Source organism: Pygocentrus nattereri, chromosome 9 (assembly GCF_015220715.1).
Source record: "Pygocentrus nattereri isolate fPygNat1 chromosome 9, fPygNat1.pri, whole genome shotgun sequence".
NCBI lineage: Eukaryota > Metazoa > Chordata > Actinopteri > Characiformes > Serrasalmidae > Pygocentrus > Pygocentrus nattereri.
The window spans coordinates 16,287,279-16,311,873 of NC_051219.1; the positions used below are offsets into that span (position 1 = coordinate 16,287,279).

The window sequence follows — 24,595 nt, forward strand, 5'->3', positions numbered from 1 at the left end:
AATGCAGAACCAAAGAAACACACATATCATATCTTAGCTGATTTACTTCTTTTGGCATAACAGAGAAACTGTAAATTTGATATTTTGCCGAACTGTTGCTTTAAAACACTGGGCCAGACTAGACAAGAGCAGTGAGTAAAAGGAGTCAATTCACTCTCTTCCAGCCCTCAGTATTTGCATACACCATTATTCACTTGCAAAAAGAGGTCTCGCTCCTACATGTAGTGTGATCATCTCTCTCACTCGCTCTGTCTTTTGCTTACACACGCAGACACACCCCCACTCCACACCCCTTACAGTCCGGTCTGTCCAGCACCGATTATGTCATTTCTCCTTCACTGTTCCTCTACAGCGGCAGACAGGTTGCACATTCTGCATGGAGTATACTGCCCCTTAGTGGCCAGTTAGTTTACTCTATCCTATGGCAAAAATATAACACACGCATTCTTGCATTTAATGAGCCATGAATGCTTTTTCTTTTGTTTGGGCTTTTGGGGTATGTCCAGTAGGCCAGTCCAGTATTAGTTTAACAGAGGTAGACCTCTAAAGCGTATAATTTTGTGTCCAGCTACATGCCCAAATAAGGAGTCTAAGTCTAAACTGTTTTTACCTTTGGGGAAAAATGACCCCATCACACTGTTTCATTAGCAAAAATGTTCCAAGGCTGATAGATTTCTGCCCTATATTCAGTTATTAGACCACCCTTTTATTTAATGATGAGTCAAAAGGGTCATTATAAACAAGGCATTCAGCTTCAGTAAAAAGCATAAAACTTTATAAACAGAAAGCCACAACAGTCAAATTCAATCTGTATTTAATGTGTATGCACTTTGCCTTTATTCCAGCTTCCATTCATTAAAAAAAACTTGCTTTCAGTTTTTCATAGAAGTTTCAGGCTTCAAAGAAAATTTAGTCTGGCTGCATTTTTTGCTTCTCACAATCCAAGTAACTTCGAACACCTTCAATGATTTTGAAAATCTGGCGTCTGGGATGGACTGTCTGTTGTTCTGAGAACACCAGCAGCTGCTTAGTTTGAGTAAAGTTTATCTCCTGTTTTGTCTATGTTCTTTTTTCAGTAAGGGCTTCTTAACAGACACACATTCTTTCAGACTGATAGCATTGAGTTGTCTTCTCACAGTGGAAGGATGGACACTTCTTTACTATGACTTTCCCTTTCCTTATAAGTGAATATCTTAAATCTAAGCTCTTCAGAAATATCTCCTGGAAATGAATAACTTGTGTTCAATGGTCATTTTGACTGGAAATGAAATAAATGAAAGATGATGATCAAAATGTACAGCCTTTGCAACATGTTTGTTCAACATTGAAATTGCCATGTATTTGTCTGTTACCTGAGACTCATTTGGAAACTAATAGTAAACTACAAAATGACACGTTCTCAGAGTTCTATGCATGTAACAGCCGTGGAGCAGAGTTTGAAACGCTGGCTCCATTAGCGTAGCCAATCCTTCTGGGTCTGCTTTCCATGGCTTATGCAATAAATGCTTAACTTGTGTCTTAATTCCCAAGCTTTTAGTCATGGAATTTGCCTCCCTAATCGTGTGTGTTCTTTCTCCCCTTCCTTCTCATTTTGCTCCTCCTCTGTCTATCTCCCTCCCTCTGTCTCTTTCTCCCTGCAGGTCAGACGTCTCCTGTGAAGTCTCTGAAACCTGTAAGTTCAGCTAAAAGCTTTTAATTACGCAGTCTTGCAGAATTAACACAGGCACGCTTGTGGGATGATTGGTTGGGGGGTTGGGGGAGCGTTATGATGTCAGGCGTGTTTTTAATGATTCCAGTAATGAATAATGAATCGGCCGCGCCATGGCTGGGCCTTCAGGGTTCCAGTGAAGCGCTCTCAAGCTGGTCCTGCATTATTCACTGCCTCTGCGTACAGGCACCTCTCCCGGCTCCTTTAGCGCTAGCCAAACGCACTAAATGGGCTCCAGACAAACATCAACAGCTCTGGTTAGCACAGATGATGTTGCATTTCCTAGAAGGCTTGAAAAAGTGATAGAAAATCTAATTTGTACTTGCTCTTGCCCCAAACGTAATTCATCAGCCAAGACGTGTTTAGGGTTTAAAGTTTGCGTCTTTAGTTTTGCAGGGGCTATAGACTTTATATGGTTTCTATTCATAAAACGGACAAAGATATTAGTTACTTGCTTGATAAACACGTCTACATGAGATTGCTTAACAACTCATTGTGGTCTAAGGAGAACCTGATGATTTTGACATTTTACATGGTGTTAGTTGGTGGGGTAAATGCTTCCTTTCGCTTGTTGGCGATGTAGCTCCAGTGTAAAAAAATTGTTTTTCAGCAAACTAAAGCTTTATAATCTAATTTTGTGTGTGGCAGATTTTGCAGTGCTGAGCAGTCAGCACAGCTTTTAGCAGGAGGATGTTGAGACATCTGGGTTTGAGGGTGCACGCTTTGATCACAGCCACTACACTTTAATTACGATATTGAAGCGGCCGTGAGCGAAGTCCTGATAAGGAGCGCTGGAAGATTATTATGCAGAACGGCTCTGTGATGGCATGTTGATATAATTGGTGAGGGTCTTTACTGAGATGCTGGAACACTATTGCTATGTGTGTGTGTTTGTGTGCTAGTGTGCAGCAGCCATGCCTATTACCCAGAAGCACGAGATGGCCACAAACACGGTCAGCCCAGAAAGCCAGAGCCAACCTGAGCCAGTTCCCCAGTCATTTCCCTTCCCTCCGAACCTGGTGCGATCCAATTCACCCAAACTGGACCCGACTGAGCTCTACCTCAAGTCCAAAGCCATTTTGGAGAGCAAGCGTAAGTTACATTGACTGTTACCTCATATTCCTCGCATATACACTACCCTTGAAAGTTTGGAATCACTTATTATTTTCATTCCAAAATACTATATATCAGTTTGTAACAATTTTGGAAATAATTAATAACTGCTTTATTTCTAAAATTTTGAAAAAATAATGTATGTATGTGTGTGTGTGTGTGTGTGTGTGTGTGTGTGTGTGTGTGTCTCTAACCCCTAAATTTCAACTTGTAATTTTTGTAAAAGATTTTTCAAACGTTATTTTTTTAGAGATTTTTAAGATTTTAAAATTAGCATTTTAGAGCTGGCATTGAGACCACATCCCTGTCCCTCATGGCCACATGGTGAGCAGTTAGATCTCATTGTTTTGAAGTGAATGTGTGCCAAAGTCGAAAAATCAGTGTGTAACATTACGAACTGTCACTAACAAAACACATTTTCTGCAACTGTGTAGACAGTTTTTGTGTTTTCATGAAAATTATTATGACTTTGTGTGTACAACTGTTAAAAGCTGTGTTTGCTAACCAGGTAAAATTGCCACTACCAAAATAATCAGTGCTAAAATATTTGGTAGTTTTAGTAGTGTTATGCTTGTTTCGGTAATAACAAAAATAAACATACTTCAAAACAAAATGATTTTAATCTAAAGTCAAAGTTAGTTAAAAGTCCAAAATGTGTTTTTTAGCTCAGTCTTCAAACCCAATGTCGTAAAATGTTCCACATCATGAAAAGTCTTGAAAGTGGTCTATAAGGTGTTTACACTACATTTTATGATTTTACAGCTTCCTACAATTTTTTTGAAACCTGTGATATTTCAGGGTTATAAAAAATATGAAAGCTTTTATACTTGTATATGTAATTGGTTTAATAACATTGTTGAAAATAATGATTTTTGAACATTACCACCTTTTGAACTGTAGTGTATGTAAAATGCATTAATATGATCATGAACTATATAGTGGTTGATGTCAACACTATCTGCTGACCCTGACTGCTTTACTGTCCACTCCAACCCACAGCTGCCAACATTAAGGAGCTGGATGTGTTCATCAAGAGGAATCAGGAGTCGGGCTTTGGCTTTAGAGTGCTGGGAGGGGAAGGCCCGGATCAGCCTGTGAGTGCTAAATATGTGAAATAAATACACTCAATAATCTCTCAATGCTTCCAGCTAATCCTGGTATATTTAGAGTGTTACCAAACCAACTCATTGTGGTAAATAGCTTAATCTCAGAACCTTTCATTGAAGTAAATACGCTGCTCAAAATAATAAAGGGAACACTCAAATAACACATCCTAGATCTGAATGAATGAAATATTCTCATTGAATTCTTTGTTCTGTACAAAGTTGAATGTGATGATAACAAAATCACACAAAAATCATCAATGGAAATCAAATTTATTAACCAATGGAGGCCTGGATTTGGAGTCACACACAAAATTAAAGTGGAAGAACACACGACAGGCTGATCCAACTTTGATGTGATGTCCTTAAAACAAGTCAAAATGAGGCTCAGTATTGTGTGTGGCCTCCACGTGCCTGTATGACCTCCCTACAACACCTGGGCATGCTCCTGATGAGGTGGCGGATGGTCTCCTGAGGGATCTCCTCCCAGACCTGGACTAAAGCATCCGCCAACTCCTGGACAGTCTGTGGTGCAACGTGGTGTTGGTGGATGGAGCGAGACACGATGTCCCAGATTTTAGGGACATTCTCTGGCGAGCACATGGAGGGCTATGCGGCCCTCCAAAGAAATGCCACCCCACACCATTACTGACCCACTGCCAAACCGGTCATGCTGAAGGATATTGCAGGCAGCAGATCGCTCTCCACAGCGTCTCCAGACTCTGTCACGTCTGTCACGTGTGCTCAGTGTGAACCTGCTTCATCTGTGAAGAGCACAGGGCACCAGTGGCGAATTTGCCAATCCTGGTTTTCTCTGGCAAATGCCAAGCGTCCTGCATGGTGTTGGGCTGTGAGCACAACCCCCATCTGTGGACGTCAGGCCCTCATACCATCCTCATGGAGTCGGTTTCTAACCGTTTGTGCAGACACATGCACATTTGTGGCCTGCTGGAGGTCATTTTGCAGGGCTCTGGCAGTGCTCCTCCTGTTCCTCCTTGCACAAAGGCGGAGGTCCTGCTGCTGGGTTGTTGCCCTCCTACGGCCTCCTCCACATCTCCTGGCGTACTGGCCTGTCTCCTGGTAGCGCCTCCAGCCTCTGGACACTACGCTGACAGACACAGCAAACCTTCTTGCCACAGCTCGCACTGATGTGCCATCCTGGATGAGCTGCACTACCTGAGCCACTTGTGTGGGTTGTAGAGTCCGTCTCATGCTACCACGAGTGTGAAAGCACCACCAACATTCAAAAGTGACCAAAACATCAGCCAGAAAGCAGAAAGGTACTGAGAAGTGGTCTGTGGTCCCCACCTGCAGAACCACTCCTTTATTGAGTGTGTCTTGCTAATTGCCAATAATGTCCACCTGTTGTCTGTTCCATTTACACAACAGCTGTGAAATTGATTGTCAATCAGTGTTGCTTCCTAAGCGGACAGTTTGATTTCACAGTAGTTTGATTTACTTGGAGTTATATTGTGTTGTTTAAGTGTTCCCATTATTTTTTTGAGCAGTGTATATTATAATAAAATAAAAACCCTTATAATGTGTATATACATTATATACATATATACAAACCGAAATCCAAAAAAGTTGGGACTGTATGTGAAATAAAAGCAGAAAACAATGATATTATAAGTTTTAGATTACATTGACACTACAAAAAACACAATGTTTCATGTTTTATTAAAAATTTTTGTTATTTTTTCTTCGTTTTATAAATATATGCTAATTCTGAATCTGGTTCCTTCAACACTTTCCAAAAAACATGAACATGTTTACCACTGTTACATCACCTCATCAGCACTTGATCCAATTTAAAAAGAGTATTTTTTCCTTTTTTATTTAGTTATAAGTCTTCAGCAACCATATGTAGACTTCATCAATGCATTTTGCATGTATTTTGGTTTTTAATAAAAGACAATTCTGAACTGCAGGAAGGTCAGGCTATAACCCTCACTCTCTGTTTACAAATGGCACTTAAAAGACAACATAATTTGAAAATTGAAAATTGTCTTCACAGATGAGCAGATTACCCACCAACACACTGCCATACTGTAACTATACCTGGGACCAGGTTCAGGTGGTCAGATGAGACAAACATAAAGCTTGAGGCAGGGTTGGCTTAAAAAGCATAATACAGTAGCTTATCTCTGATTTTAATTATGGTGGAGGATCTGTGATGTTTTTGAAGCTGTTTTTCCCATTAAAGGCCCTGAGAACCTTTTTAGGCTATATAGCATGGAGTCCCTGAAATACCAGGAAAGTTTAAATGAAAATCTGCTGAATCTGCCTAAAAGCTAAAATCCAAATATATCCAAATCAGTCTTGCTTTCATTTGTGTTTCTCAGTAGAGAATGAGGTATTTAATAGCTCTGGTATTTAATTGTTAATCTAACTCTAGACTCTGGGGGTTAATATCATGTAGATTAAGATATCATAACATAAAGCCATATCTCTCCCCTCCTTCTAGGTGTACATTGGTGCTATTGTGCCCCTGGGAGCGGCGGAGAAAGACGGGCGTTTGCGGGCAGGTGATGAGCTCATGTGCATTGATGGTGTTCCTGTCAAAGGGAAGTCACACAAGCAGGTGCTGGAGCTGATGACCAATGCTGCCCGTAATGGACAGGTCATGCTGACCGTGCGAAGGAAGCTGGCCTACACAGGTAATGTTACAGTACTGGTGTGTGGTAGCCTAGTGGTTGGAGAGGTTATCCAGCAACCAGGACGTTGCAGATTCAAATTCCAAGTTTTGTGGTTGTGCATTTGGGCAGGACACTGCCCCAGGATTCCACATGTTATCTGTGGGAGTGTCATTTTAGGATTGCATTTCACTGTCTTCCCTCTTATGATTTAATTTTAATAAGTTTAAAGTGCTGCATGGTGGAAAGTGATATAGCCAGACCTTCATTTCATTTCAAGGTGGATTGCATTCAGACACAAATGCAGCATTTAATGGTTTAAATGCAAAACCTTATGTATTTCTTTTTAGTAAGAGGTCAAGTGATGTGAAACAAACTGAACAGAAGACTGAACATTTGGACATTGAACAATCTCTCTTATATCTTATGTATGGCCTTAACATTTTGATGCTTTTGGGAAACAAAGTCCTGATGTCTCAAAAAAGCAAAGAGCTCCATGAGTCAGAAGCACTTTCTCTAGTGTGAGTTGGGAGTGAAGAGGGCTCATAAATAAATAACCCTGGAATGATGTATCAGATTTTACAGCTCAGTGCTCTCCATCAGAGTCAATATCATGTGTTGACAAAATAGAGACTTGATAGCACAGATGTGCTATAAAAGACAAAAAGCTGTTTTGTTTTTGTTTTTGTTTTTTTCAGACGAGCAACTTTTTACTGAATGTAACCTGGGTGCACACAAGGTCTGCACCAGTTTAATGGCTGGAATTACTCTTTCCAGTTAGAAATTAGGAATGACTTCAATTCAACTACCTTGTTTTATAAGTGTAAGTGAGAGAAACAGCATCATATAAATGTGGTTCCCTCAGATGTTAAACCTGAAGCATTCTTTTTTATATATTTTCACTGTCATAAGAAAGCATATCTCCGTAAAGAGGTTACATATACAGATGGCACGATAGCATATTTGCTTTTCTGAAACCGATATCGAAGACTTAATTATTGGCTGATACTAATACTGATCTGATATGATTTCTTTAAAAGGTATTAAGCTTTAAAATGAGGGACTTCATTAATTAAAGCATTCGTTTCCCCAGTTTTCCAAGGTTTTTGCAGAATTAAGTCAGTAAGTTTGTCTACAGTGATGTCACATCAAACCACTCTGAATGACTCTGGTTACGCCTCAATCACTGGATTCTGCAGAACTTTTGAAGGTGGTAGAATTTTCCTTTAAGATTAACATCTAAAAGTAGATGATCATGCTACACAAACATTCTTCTAAATGTGACGACAAATGCCCAGAACAGTTGCACAGTTGAACGCTTGTATAACGGAAGAACGACAAAAGAAATCCGCCCCAAAACTGGATTAATTAGTGTTTTCAGGTCCCCAAACATTTAAGTGCTGTTGAAAGGAAAGATGATGTAACACGGTGGTAAACAAGCTCTTGCCACAACTTTTTTGGAATGATTTGGAGGTGTCATGTTTCATAATGAGCATATATTTTCACGAAAACATCAATAAGGCTCAGAACATGAAACCACAAACCACTAAAACACACAGAAATGGTTCAAACAACTTCAGCTGATAGCAGCTCATCAGAACAGAGTCAACAGGCCTGAAAGTGTCATTTTCAAATATTTTCATAGATTTTAAATTTAATTTACTATTTACTTATACTATATACTTTTTAATTAAGGGAGTATATTAAAGGATGATTGAAGTGTCTTATGTTGTTTTATTAGTTGCCTGGACTAATCATTAATATTAATATAATATAATTAATAGAATTAATATTAATATAATGGTTAAATATGTAAAGGTAACTGTTGTTGCCATTTACTTATGTTACATTGTTAATATGGAACTTTATAATCAAGAAATCTGAAATAAATGGACCTTCATAAGTTTTAGGTAAATACCCCTGATCTAGAGAGATTCTGTATTGACATGTTTTGCCCTATATTTTAGTCTCAGCAAGCATTGCAGGAGCTGAAGTTTTTGAACAGATGAGACAGTAGCTCATCTGTCGCTGCACAGTTTGTATTGGTCATCCTCTAGTCCTTCATCAGTGGTCACAGGACGTTGGCTGGATATATTTGGTTGGTGGGCTGTTCTCAGTCCAGCAGTGACACTGGGGTGTTAAAAACTCCAGCAGCACTGGTGTGTCTGATCCACTCAGACCAGCGCAAGACACACTAACACACCACTACCACGTCAGTGTTACCTGCAGTGCTGAGAATGATCCACCACACAAATAATACTAGCTTCAAGGTGGTCCTGACCATTGAAGGGGTAGAGTGTACCTACATGATAAGTGCACCTACATGATAAGTGGAGCGGATGAGGGGATTTTAGTGCTGAGGATGACTGTAATGTTTTGGTCTCTTTAGACGGAAGGGAGGATGACAGCGGGCCGTCACACAGTGCTCCTGCCCAGGTGAATGGCTCTCCTAAACCTCCACACATTGAGGTGCCCAGTCCATCCCAGCCAGAGCCCTATGACATCACATTGCAGCGCAAAGACAATGAAGGCTTTGGCTTCGTCATCCTCACCTCAAAGAACAAACCACCACCAGGAGGTGAGAGAAAACAAATTATATTTGAGATTACTAAACAACTCAGTGGTTTGAGATAGCATCACACAAGCTAATTAGTGGATATAAGCTTCATTTTTACTTGTTAGCTACATTAGCCTCACAGATCTAGGACAACACTAAACTTCGGACACCAGTTTTCATGGCTGATCAACTACATTTGGAGTGAGAGTTAATCATGTAAACTAATTTTTTTGCCAACCTGTTCCTGTTTCACCTGTTCATGTCTCCTGTTTCATAAATATGTGTTCACATAGTCATAGCTCTTCTGTCTTTTCTACCAAGTTTGGACAGTATGTGAAATGCAAATAAGAAAACAAATAAGAAACACTAATGTGTAAAAAATTTTAACCTGGATATGAAAAAGACAAAGACAAGCTATTTAATGTTTTACCTTACCTTACCTTACCTTACCTTACCTTACCTCAGTTGTATAGTTTTTTGTGTATAATTATGAAATTGATGCCTGTATCACATTCCAGCTGTGACAGGGGCAATTTAAGCCTAGCAACAGTGTAAAATGCTAAGAAAACATTTCAAAAGAGGTGAAATAATCATGCTTGATCAAAGCTAACAACTTAAACAAACACATCAGCAAATAGTATTAGTAGTAATAGTGTTCCTCAGCAAGCATTTTTTGGGAGGGATATTTCACCCTCTACAGGGCAAAAGAAGTAATCCAGATTGTTACCAGTGTAAAGTTCAAAAGTCAGTGTTTGTTATGGTATGGCAGTGCATTAGTGCCCATGGCATGGGTAACTTGTATATCTGTGAAAACGCCATTAATGCTGAAGATATATGCCCTATTTGGAGCAAAAGAAAACCTTTTTCAGAACCATCCATGCTTGTTTCACCATTGCAAGGGCAAGAAACATTCCAGACGTTTTAAAAAATATGTAATAAGAGATTGCAGGGGCTGGACTGGCCTGCTTGACGTCTAGTGAAAATGTATGGCACATTGACGTGCAAACTATGACAAAAAGAAAGCCCAATACAGTTGTACAGCTAAATACTTATATAACTAGAGACATTATAAAGGAGGAGACTGGCTGAAGTATAAATGGGGAAGATCGTAACACTGAACATGGCGTTTATTTGAAAAGTCATGCCCTTCAATAAAAAGAGCCTATTAGCTTGCTGGTTATGCTGCTAGCGGGAAAAGCCCATTTCAGCAGTGCAGCACTACAGGCAGAACAACCCCAAAACACATTTTGTGCCTTATTTGAGTCAAACGTTACAAACTATTTCCAGTGACTTCAAATGTTTTTTAAGCAGTAATTTGGCCTTCAGTTTGGAGTTATTATTTGGAGTTTGGAGTATTCTCTTTCAAAGAGATACAAGCTTGGTCTTGTGTGGCTGCCTGGTGAACTTTACTGTAAGAAGTGAGTAAACTTTACTATAACAGAAGAAAAAAAAAACTTAAAAACTGAATCAAATGGTGTCTTTAGTCCCTAGACGATTGTTAAGTGCCGCTAAAAGGGGAAGAGATGTAAAGCACTTGTAAATATAATCCTTGCAGACATCAAATACTTCATACATCAAATATGAAATGAGCATATATTTACAAAAAAGCATTGTTCATAAGGTAAGGCATCATGTATCATGTTTTTACCGTGTTCAGTTTAATTCAGGTCAAACAGAATTTGCGTTGTTTTTATTGGCATTTCACATACTGTTCAAGCTTTTTTGGAACTGGTTTTGTACAACTGCAGTCTTTCTGTGTCTGTAACTTAATACAGTCATTGTATCCATGAATAAATGCATTCCTCAGGGGGAGAGACCCAGGTTACACACATCATTCAGCGGCTCTCCGAGGCACAGTCTAGCTTAGCAGCATAAAGATTACACTAATGAAGACAGCAGGGATGGGGAGCCCATCTGGGCCCTAATGTGGTTATCATTAGCCCAGAATAAACCAGTAGTGTAGACGTTTGTATGTGAAATTACAAAGCAAAGTGGCGTTTGAAAATACAAAATAAATAGTCGGCGAGGAAGATTCCCTAAGGGCATTGCTGTCACATTAGCAAGTTAAATTTACTCTGAAATACTAAATGTTAATTGTTGGTTACTCAGAATTTTGAACCAGGCTCCCCATAAACTGGTTATTGTACCACACATGTGATGAGAACTCCATGACATGGAAAAACATCATTAAGGGGATGTTTCATGTTATGAAGTCAGACTATGCTGCCGTGCATGTAAACATGACAGTAAATGTGCTAGACTTCTATACAGCTCCTGTAAACATTTTAGTTCAGTCCAGTTTTTTAGACTAACCAAGATCTTAGTTGTGTTACTGTGTGCATGTAAGTGTAGGCAACGACTCAGTATTTGTCTACATTTATCTCCTTCTTAAGTAATCCCTCATAAGATTGGACGGATCATAGAAGGCAGCCCTACTGACCGCTGCGGCAAGTTGAAGGTGGGCGACCGCATCTCAGCTGTCAACGGCCAGTCCATAGTCGACTTGTCCCACAATGATATAGTGCAACTCATCAAACAGGCTGGCAACAATGTCACTCTCACAGTGCTGCCTGAGGAAGGTGAGTCAGAAATTCTTGGAAATATAGTTTCCATCATTCATTTTCAGTTGATACCTCATCATTGGACACTTTACTGGTTAAGAGTTTATATTTCTCTTTGTATTTCTGAGTGAGAAGCAATCTGTGAAGTTCAAACTTGAGTCTTGAAAATGTGAGAGTGATGTGTGTATTTTTGTTCACACCACTGACTATTCTATTTATTTTTCAGAGCACAGTGGACCACCGTCAGCCACTAGCTCAGCCAAGCAGAGCCCAGCCGCTCAGCACAAAGCAGTGGGCCAGCAGGCTGCCAGCCGGGATGACAGGTACAACCTCAGTCCCAAACAGTGCACTCAATCACACAGCATGCAGCTCCTGCCTGACTCTCCACAGAACTGCCAGCTAAGAATGTACTGTTTGTTGAGCTTCCATACTCAATATCAGGGTCTGCTCTAGCCTTTTGGGGGCACTAAGCAGGATTTCTAGGGGCCCCTCCGTCTTGCTGGCTGATGTACTGTAAAATGAAATGTTAAATGATAAGGTACAACATTTTAAACATGACATCAGCATCAAAGATTGTTTCCATGCACAATAATAATTACACTGATTGACACATAAACTAAGCAGTTTAAACTAAACATTTTGCAAACTTTTTTTTTCTCCTGTTTTTACACAGCTTTGCACACTCTTGACATTCTCTTAAACAGCTTCATGAGGAGCCGCTTGGAATGCTTTTCAACAGACTTGATGACACAAGACCATATTGGCTGCTAAAACCTTGCTGTGGGAACTTCTTTTAAAACCATCCCAGGTGGCACCTCATGAAGTTCTTAAGTGAATGCCAAGTGTCTAATAAATCCAAAATCCAACAGAAGTTTTGGAAATAAATCTATACATAGGCATAAATTTCACTGTTAATACAAGTCTTCAACACTTGACCATTTGATTTGTAAGCCTTCAGAACAGTTTGGCGAGCTTTGCTTTCTAGAAAACTCCAAAAGGTCTAATCTGCAGATATTAGCTGTTTAGATAATCAGAAGCTCTTGTTTGAGGGACAGGTTGTTGTTTACCTGTTGTTCTGTAGCTTGTTAGTAAAAGGCCAGAAGAGGTTCAAATGTGTTACGTTTGGCTGCAGAGCTGCTTACATATATGCTCAATTACCAAAGCTCCTGCGGGATTACGGACAGACACTGTGGGTGCTGTTGCTCGTATCACTGGGCCTTTGATCTTGCTCTTTAAATCAGATTACCTGGCTCAGTTCATTAAGCCATTACACTAGCCATAGCACTTGCCAAGTTCTCTGCTGGCCTGCGTGCCTCTCTCTCTTACTCTCCCATTCTTTACAGCTTTCCTCTTCTCTCAGAAGCAGTAGCCAAGAGAGTTTTCCCAAATGAATCCATTGGTTTGTAGAGATTACATTAGGTGTGCATTCTATGGGATAAGCCTTCAGATTATTTGTTAGCAGTTCCTTAAGTTGACACAATGTTAGTTATTTACAAACCGCAAATTTAGCTTGATTTATTCAGTTTACCAAGCATTCAAGAGCCTCTGAATATAAGACTCCTATAAAACTATTAGAGAATCAACAGGAGAAAAGCAAATTAACAGTCAGTTAGTTCTTCACTTTAGATCTATAACTATCCATTTTCACATTTAATAACACATTTATTAACATTTTCATATTTTTTTACAAATCAGCAACGAGGTCTCTGGTGTTTGTTTATTCTCATGTTATAGATACTTGTCTGAAGATAGAGGGTTTTGTTCCAACAACACCTCAGGTGGCTCCAAATGTTGCTACTTGAGGAAATGCCAAAAGTGTTCAGAGCTGCATAATTTCATGCGTTATTTTATAGATTTAATGTATTCATTATTATTAGAAAAATGGAAAATGGTAAAAATAGGAAAAAAACCCTTTAAAGAGCAAGTTTTCGGATTGGTAATGTGTATATGTGTCTATATAAATGACAATGCTCTCTACATACTCTGGGGCCCAGCACAGTGGCAGCTCGCTGTCAGAGCATCATTTTCGCTTAAGCCCATCAAAGCACTGAGCTCAGCGGGATATGGCCTGCGAGAGGCCTTCAGCGCCTTTGTGGGAATTACAGCTTCTAACCTGTACTCTGTATCCTCGGGAAGGAGAAAGAGGCTCTTGAACGGTTAGATAATTCCACGCTGTGGAGTGATGTGAGAAGCCTTAACACACCCTTGGCTGCTGGGTGCTGGAACCTGGTTTCTATGGTGATTGTTTCTATGGTGACTTTTAGGAGTGGCCTGGATACAGAAGAACGGAAAGAGGGCGTGGCCTGGGCTGAGTACAGATCCCTCCCTAAGAGTGAGATGGGCACTATGATCACTTCGGGTAGCAAACAGGTAAGACTTCAGACTTACATTCACATTTATAAACCTTACTGCTTTGGTTTTGGCTCCACTCAAATTTGACCTGTTTGTCTTCAAGTCAGCACATTTTCCTTACATACCATGTACATTTTTTTTCCAGAACCCCCCCCTCCGTTTAGTTCTAGTTACTTCCCACCCACTAGCCCCAACTAACAGTGCTACATACAGTGCTATTAAGCTGGAACGATGAGGGATAGAAGACACTTCAACATGAAGTCAGAAACATGATATTATTGGTTAAGATTATTTTCCATTATTTCCCGCTGGTCCGTGGTGATGTAATCAAAAAAATGTGTTTTTTAAGCTGACAAAAGTCATTACACAATAAGGGCCTGTTTATACATTGCATTAACATGTGGTTTTTGTCAGTGGACCACATTTGGACCACATGAAAATTCCGCTGTAAACAACCCCAGGAGCGGATTATAATCGGATCACTCAAACCACATTCGGAGGTGGTCAGAGACGGAATCTTGACTGTATTTAACACAAGTGTAAACAGAATAAGTTTTTTTATCTGTATACATGAGCGCTGAGCGCTGACTTGCAGGTCAGAGGATAAACAATGCAGCAAAAGATGGAGAATACGTTAGGCTGGAGTTCCCCAAGAGCACAATGCTTGATGAAAGTGTCCAAGCAGAGCTTGTCAACGCGTATTGTAACGAGGAAAAGACTAAACAAAAATAAAAATGGAAACAGTATACATGTTGCTGCGCTTCTGATCATGTCGCATCTCATCTGGTCACACTGGGCATGCATTTTAGTGAAAGGTGTAAATAAAATCCAGCCAAAGTTCCACATATCCACATATGATCTACACACAAAACACATTAGTGCAAGGTGTAAATAGGCTCATAGATTATAGAAAACACATTTTTTAATGGTATGATGTAATGGATCATGTATAATATGACCAGAGACATGAACTAACAGGGTAAAACAGCTTAATTTTGATCTCAGGATGACTAAGAAAGGCCAGCACTGATTACAAATTACATGACTAAAATGTAGTTTTATTTTTGGATTACATTTGGAATATTTATGATCTTATATGTCCTTAAAAGAAAAATTGTTTCGATACATACTAGCCACTCTTATATCGTCTCTTTAAGGAGAAACCATCTGAATGTATAACCACACAAGCCCCTTACCAAGACTCCTAGAATGTTTATCCTAGTGACACTGCTTATTATGCAGTTTATAGGCACACCCAGTAAATTAGACAATCTGATTCGTTGCCTTGCCTGATTCATTCCTTGCCTAATAAAAAAATGGCATCTTTAATAATAGTACTTTTAAAAAAGGTAAGTGTTATCAGATTCTGTGTTTTTTCAGGTATCCTGAATACTTTGATTACTTCTGACAGTTAGGGGTGTAAAAATACACTTGATTTTCAATACTAGCTCCACTGTTCTACATTCACATAAAACTTCACATAAAAATTATTTATGCATGTTCATTGGAAGCTTTATTTGTTCTTGTTTATATATATATATATATATATATAACAAATAAAGCTTCAAATGAACATGCATAAATCATATATATATATACATACAGACACACGCACATACACATACACCCATACATATATATAAAATCACATGTCACAGATCACAGTCAGTCTTTTACTTTAAGCTGTCCTCCCAGAGTGACTGATTTAGTAAAGGGAAAATGATAGTTCTTGTGCCTGTTCCTATAATGAGCTATCTTTAGCTGTCATCCTTTGATATAGTAGCACTGAATTGTAAAGCAGTGAACTGAGGGAACAGTGCTCACCTCAGGCGGGTTCAGGTGAGACTCAGAAAGTCTCGCTGCCTGCACCCATCTGCTTGACACGGGGCCAAGATTCAGTCTACCATTTTACATTGGACATGGTGTTCTCTAACTTTGACAGCTGTGTGACAGTAAATGCAGATAATGTGTTCCGGTTATTTGCCTTTGCTTTTCAAGGAGAAGCAGATTTGAGCAGTAATTACTTACTTAAGCTTGAATGTTTTACTATTTGTACATACTTTGGCTTGTTATGTTAGATCCAGCACATCCAATAAAATTGATCAGTGTAAACCTGTTAAAGCATTTTATTTACAAAAATTATGTTTTGATGTTTTTTCTAAGTAAAACTAACAATACAGAGAATACAAATATGGCATTTGTTTGTTAGCTTTAGTGTACAATTTCTTTCAACACTGGAAAAAAATAAAACATAAAATACCAAATGTGCCATAACGTCTGCACAGTTTTATGTTTTCAGCAAATAAACAATAATTATGCAGTAATACATGCAGAAGTGTGTTATGTGTAGAGGTATTTTCTCTGTTAACTTGTTTTCACTTAGAAAACCAACAAAACATAATTTGACCAAACCTGTACATACAACTGTGGTATTATTTTTGTCATTTATTTGGGGAAAAAATTGACAATATTGGATGGATAAACTCACTGATCATTTAAGGTCTTAAAACAATAAAATACTGAGAATTTGATTGTTATTTTCTAAAGAACATCTTCCTAGAAAGACATTCTTTTTGATTGTACTTGTACTGGTGGTTAGGGAAATGATTGTGTCTTTGTCTGTCTGACCATGTGTCTTTATGCCTGTGGCAGGGCTGTTTTCTGGTGGAGTTAGAGAGAGGCCCACGAGGGTTTGGCTTCAGTTTGAGGGGAGGAAAAGAGTACAACATGGGTCTGTTCATCCTGAGGCTGGCTGAGGACGGACCGGCACTGAAGGATGGCAGGATACACGTGAGTTAGAAGCCAGCCCCAGTATAGTCGTTTGGCATAGTAATAGTAGTATAACAGTAATATAGTTGTGAAATATAGAGTATAATGAGAATATAATGTAGCAGTATAGAATAAAGAGAAATGTCCTGTTTTGAAATCAGTGACATCATGGTTTTCACTATTATTGCAGCATTGTTAAATGTTGTTAAAATATACTGAAAATGTTAAAAATGGTATTCCACTTTTTATTAAACCATCACATTATAACACCAAAAATCATAAGACTGTGACTTTTATTTTAAAGAAGAGAATCTTGATTCTGATCAAGTTTTATGCCTCTGTATCATTAAAACCTCATTAAAAGGCCCATCCTTAGTCGATAGTAGTGCTTAGCAGGTTAAACACAGTTCTAACTTCTGTGCACTACAATTGTGTGCTGATAAACCTCTGTATCTCGGATGAGTTGTTATTGTAGGAGGCAGAATGCCTGTGATTAAGCAGGATGGCCCTTTGAGTATGATAGGGTGTATATGAGCACTCATTATTATAGAAAGACTTATAACAGTTTGATTGTCCTGCCAGGTGGGAGATCAAATAGTGGAGATCAATGGCGAGCCCACCCAGGGCATCACACACACGCGGGCCATTGAGCTGATCCAAGCTGGAGGCACCAAGGTCTTGCTTCTGCTGCGGCCCGGCCAGGGCCAGATACCTGACCACAGTGAGTTCCTTTAGTCAGTAGCCTGTCAGTTACCAGATACTTGACTACAGTTATTATTGAGTTGTTCTTGATCACAAAGCATAGGAAATGATGCTACATGCACTCACTGGCCATTGTATTAGATGCACCAAGCTTGTAGGTCCACCATACTCGTGTACAATTAGAGTTGTTGATGTATGTTTTGTGCCGTTCATCAATGGTCAGTATATAATGGTAAACCTATGTAGAGAGCTGTAAGATTGGTGGGACTCATGATGTGGTCAGTAAGTGGAAGTACAAGTGAATGGTGAGATGATATTCACCTTGAAGAAAGACTGTTCATACTAGTCATATATTGGTGATGTTCTTAAAGGCTAACCTGCTCAGGAAGCTCATCACAGTTTTAATAAATCTCTTTTTTTTTAGCAACAGTTATGAAGAAACAGGCTCTTCTACTATAAGTGGGCTCATTTTTCATTAACTATGACTGGTTGTTCTGTAGTTGGCTGTGGTTTCTAAAGTCCATATTGACCATCAGTGCCCACAATCTTGTCGATTTGCTGCTCAAAATTGTTAGTTGTGCCCTCAAAAGGCACATTGCCCAATCACATCCCAATAATACAATACAGTCTGACAAAAATACACTGGTGAAATGTTGAACCCACCAATGTATTTTTCTGTCTGTGCAATTGGAGTGTACTTGCTGGTCACAAAATTGATTCATTTCAGACGCTGCCTCCCCTCAACTCTCTATACACACACAATTCAAACATTGTTTTTTTCTTTTAATGCACTCCAGTCTTATTCCTCCGAGTGCTTTGTGTGTGTAGAGACTTGACAGCAGTGTTGTGACGCTTCTATTTTCATGCAATCACCTTTCTCAATCTGTCACCCTCTTACTTTCTGTCCCTGTCTTTCTCACTCTTGTCTCTGGTCTTGGCTCCTTTCTCTTTCCTCTTTAGGTCTGAACTCTTCTTCCACCTTGTGCTTCTACATGAAACCAGAGCATCACTAAAGACTACTCTGCTTTTCTTGGTCTGTCCTTAATAGCCTTGGTAAACTTTGCTCTTCCTCCTCTAAGCTTCACTTCTCTCTTTTTTTTCCTCAAAACTGTTGCTCTTTGCTTTTCATGCCTCTTTACCCCTTTACCATAATCAGAAACGGACCTTTTACTGTTAAAGTTACAGAGAAATGTGATTTGGCAAAAACATATCAAGATATTGCAAGATTTTTTTTTCTCACTAAACAATATTTAGTCTTTCTTAGATGATATCAAAACTATAAATACAATGATTTTAATTCAGTTTCACATACTGCACTGCAGTAAATTCAGTTAAGCAGGATTGTGTTCTCTTTGTAATGAAACATTCAGTTGGTGTTTAAGTATAAATGATACCCATGATATGCTTAAATAACACATTATATATCTTAGCACAATAAATAGTGCCATAATTTCCAGCAACTGCTGCAGTAATACTTTCTTATTGCTTATTAACATAGTTGACATCAAACAGAGCTTGTATATCAAACAATAAACAGTTCCTTGATTAATTAAATTGCATGATGATTCATTAAAGGAGATAACAATAATGGCCGACACCATTTCACGGCAAATTGCAGCGACTAAGTGATGTTTTGCTACAGTACATTAATATATGATTGCTGCAAGGCAGGGATTCCTGAAGATAATTATGTGACCTGATATTTTTGGATAATTTTGCTTTTTAGGCATAGGTACCGACTATAAAAAGAATGCATGCTGTTATCTCTCAAAAAAGGAAGACTATTTCTGTGCCACCAAGTTCGTTTTGCTCTCTGGTTCACTTTGACATCTTTGCACCGTCACCTCTGTCTGCACCCTTATCAGTCCCAAGGGAAAACAGAAACATCAGTGTCGTTCTAAGATGTTCATTTTCTCGCTCCAGCACAGATACATATCTCAGTTGCTTGAGGCCAAAAGCCTCAGAGAGTGAACAGAGTGTGTGTAGTTTGTGTCTTTAGAACGGAGTAAATTTTAAGTTGGGAAATCTCTGAAGATTTAAGTAGTTTAAGCAGTAGTTTTCAAAAGAGAAAACTTGTGTTTTTGCATGAGTACAAAGATTCCTAAACAAGTCTTTGGAGATTTTCTGGGCAGTCCACATTTTTGTTCTATTCCAGTTCCAGTGTAAGGCATCAGACTCAGGTTTGTTCAGAGCAGGAACAGAACAAAAAATTTTACCAAGTGTTCCCCATGAAGCATCCAACTGTACATAACTGTCCTTTTTGTATGATAATTCTAGTAATTCCAAAGAAACGTTTTTAACCATAATGGTCACTATTCATTTCAGATGTTAAGGAGATGATGACGGGTCCATTTGCAAACTTCTCAAGATACCCTGCACCTGATGAGTCATCAATACCAGCATCTTTGTCCTCCCCCTCTCTCTCGCCTTCTGAGGGCACCCACTCTGCTTCCTGGATCATGGCCCCAGAAGAACTCCTCGTCCCAGCGTCCACTTCCTCCCATGGGCAACATCACTATCCCAAAGATCTCAGATCCCAACCTAGGAAAAGTGACTCCAGTGTGTCTCAAAGTGACAATCCTGCTGGTCCCCAGAGGGTAGATACTTCTCGCATGGAGCGGAGAGAGCGATCACGTAGCCCTAAGAAATCAGAGAAGAAATTCTCTGGTACTATGGAGAGCAAGAATGGCCATGCCAGCACGCAGAGTCTGGATATGTATGTGGACAGAAAAGCCCAGGGACAAAGGGAGAGGGACGGGCGCTCAACAAGTCCCAGAAAGCACCCTAAAAAGGACCAGGAGACTGGAGCCAGGCAGTTGTCTAGGGGACAGGAGGAACCACAGAGGCACAATCCTGGCTCTGGAGGGGCTCAAGAAAGGAGACATGAAGAAGACACTGACCTCCCACAGGACAAAGAAACTGGAGAGATCAGGCATGAGAACACGAAGGCGGCTAATGAACGACGTCGTAGGGAGAAGGGCACTGAGAGTGATCTGGCACCTCAGAAGTCTCATTCTCAGATCCACAAAGAGAGGGCAGTACCAGAGCCTCAGGCCAGTACTCTAAACCGCAAGGGTCACAGAGAGAAAGACAGAGAGCTAAAAGAACGGGAGGCGAAAGAGGGCAGGCACAAAGGGGTAACATCCGAAGAGAGCAAGAGGGAGACAAGGGGATCTAGCAGTGTCCCACCGGAGACTTCCTGGAATGGAAACCCCAGCACCAAGAAAGCCCCCATAACTCCAGGGCCATGGAAGGTCCCTAGTTCAGCTAAGATTCATTCTCAGGTGGAGGGGATCTGATGGAGCCGGTGCTCAGTGTAGAAATGGAGTTCCTTTTCATCAGAATTGCTGGGACATGAGCCGACTGCGGTCAAAGGATGGTTTCTCTGAATCACTGTGTATTGGATGCATATTTTTTACATGACTTTTACACCATATTGTTATCTTTGCTGACTTTGAGACGATGCATTCATGATATTCAGTGTTCTCAATTATGTGTTCAGATGTCCTCATGTCTATGTCGGTGCATTCGTTGCATCTACAGTAAGACTCGTCAGACTTGTATTGTGCCAATCGGAGACTCCTGGTAGAAAGAGTTGACACAAATCCCAGTGCTCCTGTCCTGTGAAACCCTGTGAGGTGTGAAGATTGAATGCTCTGTTTTCCGGAAACGTGAAGGAATGTGTGTCTTTAGTTTGGCTTTGCTCTTATTTCAGACTCCTGCAAAGATTCAGAAAAGTGTGCACAGTCAGTTACCTTGGACTTTTTCACTAAGCTTGATTCGCCAGATGTCCTTGCATTCTGAAAGAGCCTTCTTGCAATTTAAATTGTCCTTGCAAGGAAAGCACAACCAGTGTTGAGATGATTAAACATGAACAAAGGCGAATATTAGCATCACTACCTTTCCTTTATTGTTAGGCACATTAATAATGCTTGACTGAACTGTACTTTGAGATGCAATCCAGGCAGGTGACCAGACTGTGCACACATAGGGCAGAGTTCCCAAACCAAGATTAAGCCTAAGCCTAGACTGAAGATTTTCAGTGACCACTTATCATTGGTATTGCAGTTAAGGCCAAGCTTATGCTTAATCTTTGACTGGGAAAATAGCTCTTGATATTTAGGTTGAATATTAGTTACAAGCTTTGCAATGTATTTTAAATCATTTTCAAAGATCAATGTGCATCCATGTTTAAATGACCAGACACTTGTGGTTAAGTATATTGTTTACTACATGTGTGTTTATGAAGAAGTCTATGTAATTTATTGAGATAAAAAGGTCAAAATATATAGCTTTTTGCAATCATATATATACATATATATAAACATTGTGCTCCAACTCAGATTCTAAACAGCTTGCTTCTTCCTTCCAGTACAGTTGTTTGCTGCTTTAGAATTGCTGACTTTGTGCACTACACGGTTAAGGGAATGTATTTTTCATATTGCTGCAGCTTTTACTATTATACTTTGTCGTACAGCAAGCTACGTACCTTGGGATTAAGCATTTGACTAAGTTCTTGGTCATCATTAAAATGAAATGAAGTTAAAATAGTATTAGTAAATCATATTTTTTCATACAATGAAATACATACAACATATATATATTTTTTTGCCCTGTTTCTTTTTATTTTTCATAATACTTATATCAATTAACTTTTTGTAACACATCACTAACCTGATATCATTGTTTTAAAATAGGTGGGTTTAAAACAAGAAGACTTTGTCTCTATATGAGACAAATGTGATGTAAGAAAACATTCTAACCTAAGCTCATGTAGCTCATCAAATGTAGCTCATTTGACTATGTGGCAGCATCCCCATATATTTGTGTGTGAAACTACCCTGTACATATGATCGGCTGTTATCAAAAACATATCAAAATGTACAAAAATGTTTGTTTTTTTTTTTCCATACGTTTAAATACCATTGTGATTCTCAATATATATGTGATTATATGCACTTATTTTTTTCCTGTTTTCGAGAAGGGGATATGAACAAGTGGCAGCTTTGATACTTCATGAGTTTAATGAGTTCATCAGTCCTCGACTTCATGTTTGGATTTTTTCCTCCGATCCTCTCCATTACACCTAGTCATGAAACAGTTTTAAGCCTGTTGAGCTTGACTAATTTTTGTGACTTATAACCAAATGGTTCAGCTTCCAATTCGTTGGTTGGTTTGCAATAAAAATGTATGTACACCACCATGTAATATTTGATAACTGGTGTCTGTTTAGTCCTGATTAACAATGTGAAGCCTTTAGGGACTGCTCAAATGAACTAACTGAAAATAAGACTGGACGACTTCTTGTGGTTTGTTTCCCTTGTGCATCTCATATCTCATGTGTATGAAACCGTGGCCTTGCTTTGCTTTATCTAAAAAAAACAACAACAAAAAAACACACACAAAAAAAAAGCTTTTGGATCTCTACATTGTGGTAGTTGTAAATGTTTATAAAATGTACAGCACCTGTATAAATACTTGCCTTCACTCAGAAAAAAATCTGTAAATCGCTCCATTATTTTTTTAAGTAATTAAAAAGATGAGTATATATATAAATATATATAGAGTGGTGAAAGAACTTAATCTGGTCATGACATTCTGTTCATGCACTGATAAATAAAGTTTTACTGAGAATTCATTTTTGTTGTGTGGTGTGTTGGTTTTGGTACAGTTTGGCCACAGTTTGGTACAGGACGGTCCTAATTACTGAGTTCAGGTGTTTAGCCATTGCTAACAAATGTATTAAAAAAGCACAGCCATGCAGTCTCCACAGACAAACATGGGCAGTAGAATGTCTGACCGAAGAGCTCAGAGACTTTAAATATGGCCTGTCATGGGATGCCACCTTTGCCGCAGGTCAGTTTGTGAAATTCACTATCTGGCAGGTTGATGGACGAATTAGATTTGGCAGAGATCCATTAAGGAAGATCCACAAGTTTGGTGTGGAGGAACTCCAGTGGTCCTGACATCAACCCCAATAAACACCTTTGGGAAGAACTGGAACCACAACTGCCAGTCAGGCCTTCTCCTCCAACATCAGTGCCTGACCTCACAAATGCTCTTCCAACTCAATGGCACAAATTCCCACAGACACACTCCGAAATCTTGTGGAAGGTCTTTGCAGAAGAGACTGTTACTGTTGCAAAGAAGGAGGATGTTTCCACGTTAATGCCCCTGCGTTTGGAATGGGATGTCCAACAAACTTGTACAAGTGTGATGGTTATGTGTCCACATAGTTTTAGTTTGTTTACGACCTTTCAAAAGTTTCTAATCACTTATATTAATTATTGCTGCTGTTTTATTCAATTATATCTTATACAATACAAGGTGAAATACTCAGTGACAAAAGCCAGTCGATTTGGTGAGCCACTCCTGTGGCTTCAGTCCCTCCTGGAACCCTTTCAGGAAATGCTCCAGCATAAGCTCGTGCTGCACAACCATCTCGATAGCTGGATATCCCTGATGAACCATCATGCTCAACTCCACCACCAGTACCCTCTAACTCTTGCCTCCATCTGTCCAGGAGCAGCCTCCTGACTGACAGCTCTGCTGATGCCTGAACCGCCGCTGAAAAGCTGTGGTCAACATTGCTACGTTGTCATGCTTCTCTCCTGGCAGGGACATGAGCACCTATAGCACTTTTGCTTAGCGCCATGCACAGATGAACTGGCTCATGAAGATGCACGTGAAAAACATCCAGGCAGAGCAGGCAGATCATTTCTAGCCACACACCTTCACTTTCACATAATTTGTGTGTGATTAGCACAAAATCACAGTGAGTGCCCCAACAGCCCAACACAGAATAACACAAATAATATGTGCACTGACTTTACACTAAAGGAACAACAACATCAATAACAATGAAACAATAACGTCCTCCACTGTAAACCATATATATATATATATATATATATATATATATATATATATATACACACACACACATACACACACACACACACACACACACACATATATATATAAATAAATAAATACAGAATTAAATTTTGTTTTTGTAATGTCCTCGTACTTTTACTGTTCGTATATTTATCAGTCCTAGTAGACGACATCATTGTCCTGGTTTCAGTTTGAGA

General features: G+C 39.3%; 1 protein-coding gene across 6 annotated transcripts in view; it reads left to right on the plus strand.

Annotated features, from left to right (window-relative positions):
- The window catches only part of magi3a (membrane associated guanylate kinase, WW and PDZ domain containing 3a), a 228,475-nt gene extending 205,493 nt beyond the window's left edge, over positions 1 to 22,982 (plus strand). For 4 of the 6 annotated variants that reach the window (XM_037541277.1, XM_017720886.2, XM_037541278.1 and 1 more), the window contains 11 exons: positions 1,641 to 1,672; positions 2,611 to 2,800; positions 3,821 to 3,915; positions 6,392 to 6,584; positions 8,950 to 9,138; positions 11,511 to 11,696; positions 11,905 to 12,001; positions 13,943 to 14,048; positions 16,683 to 16,820; positions 17,382 to 17,520; positions 19,827 to 22,982. In XM_037541277.1, coding sequence (XP_037397174.1) covers positions 1,641 to 1,672; positions 2,611 to 2,800; positions 3,821 to 3,915; positions 6,392 to 6,584; positions 8,950 to 9,138; positions 11,511 to 11,696; positions 11,905 to 12,001; positions 13,943 to 14,048; positions 16,683 to 16,820; positions 17,382 to 17,520; positions 19,827 to 20,800 — 2,339 coding nt within the window. In that variant the 3' untranslated portion in view covers positions 20,801 to 22,982. Of the gene's footprint in view, positions 1 to 1,640; positions 1,673 to 2,610; positions 2,801 to 3,820; positions 3,916 to 6,391; positions 6,585 to 8,949; positions 9,139 to 11,510; positions 11,697 to 11,904; positions 12,002 to 13,942; positions 14,049 to 16,682; positions 16,821 to 17,381; positions 17,521 to 18,461; positions 18,555 to 19,826 lie in introns of all 6 variants that reach the window. The other 2 variants (XM_037541280.1, XM_037541279.1) reach the window with 2 other exon arrangements.
- Positions 22,983 to 24,595: the final 1,613 nt, after the last annotated feature.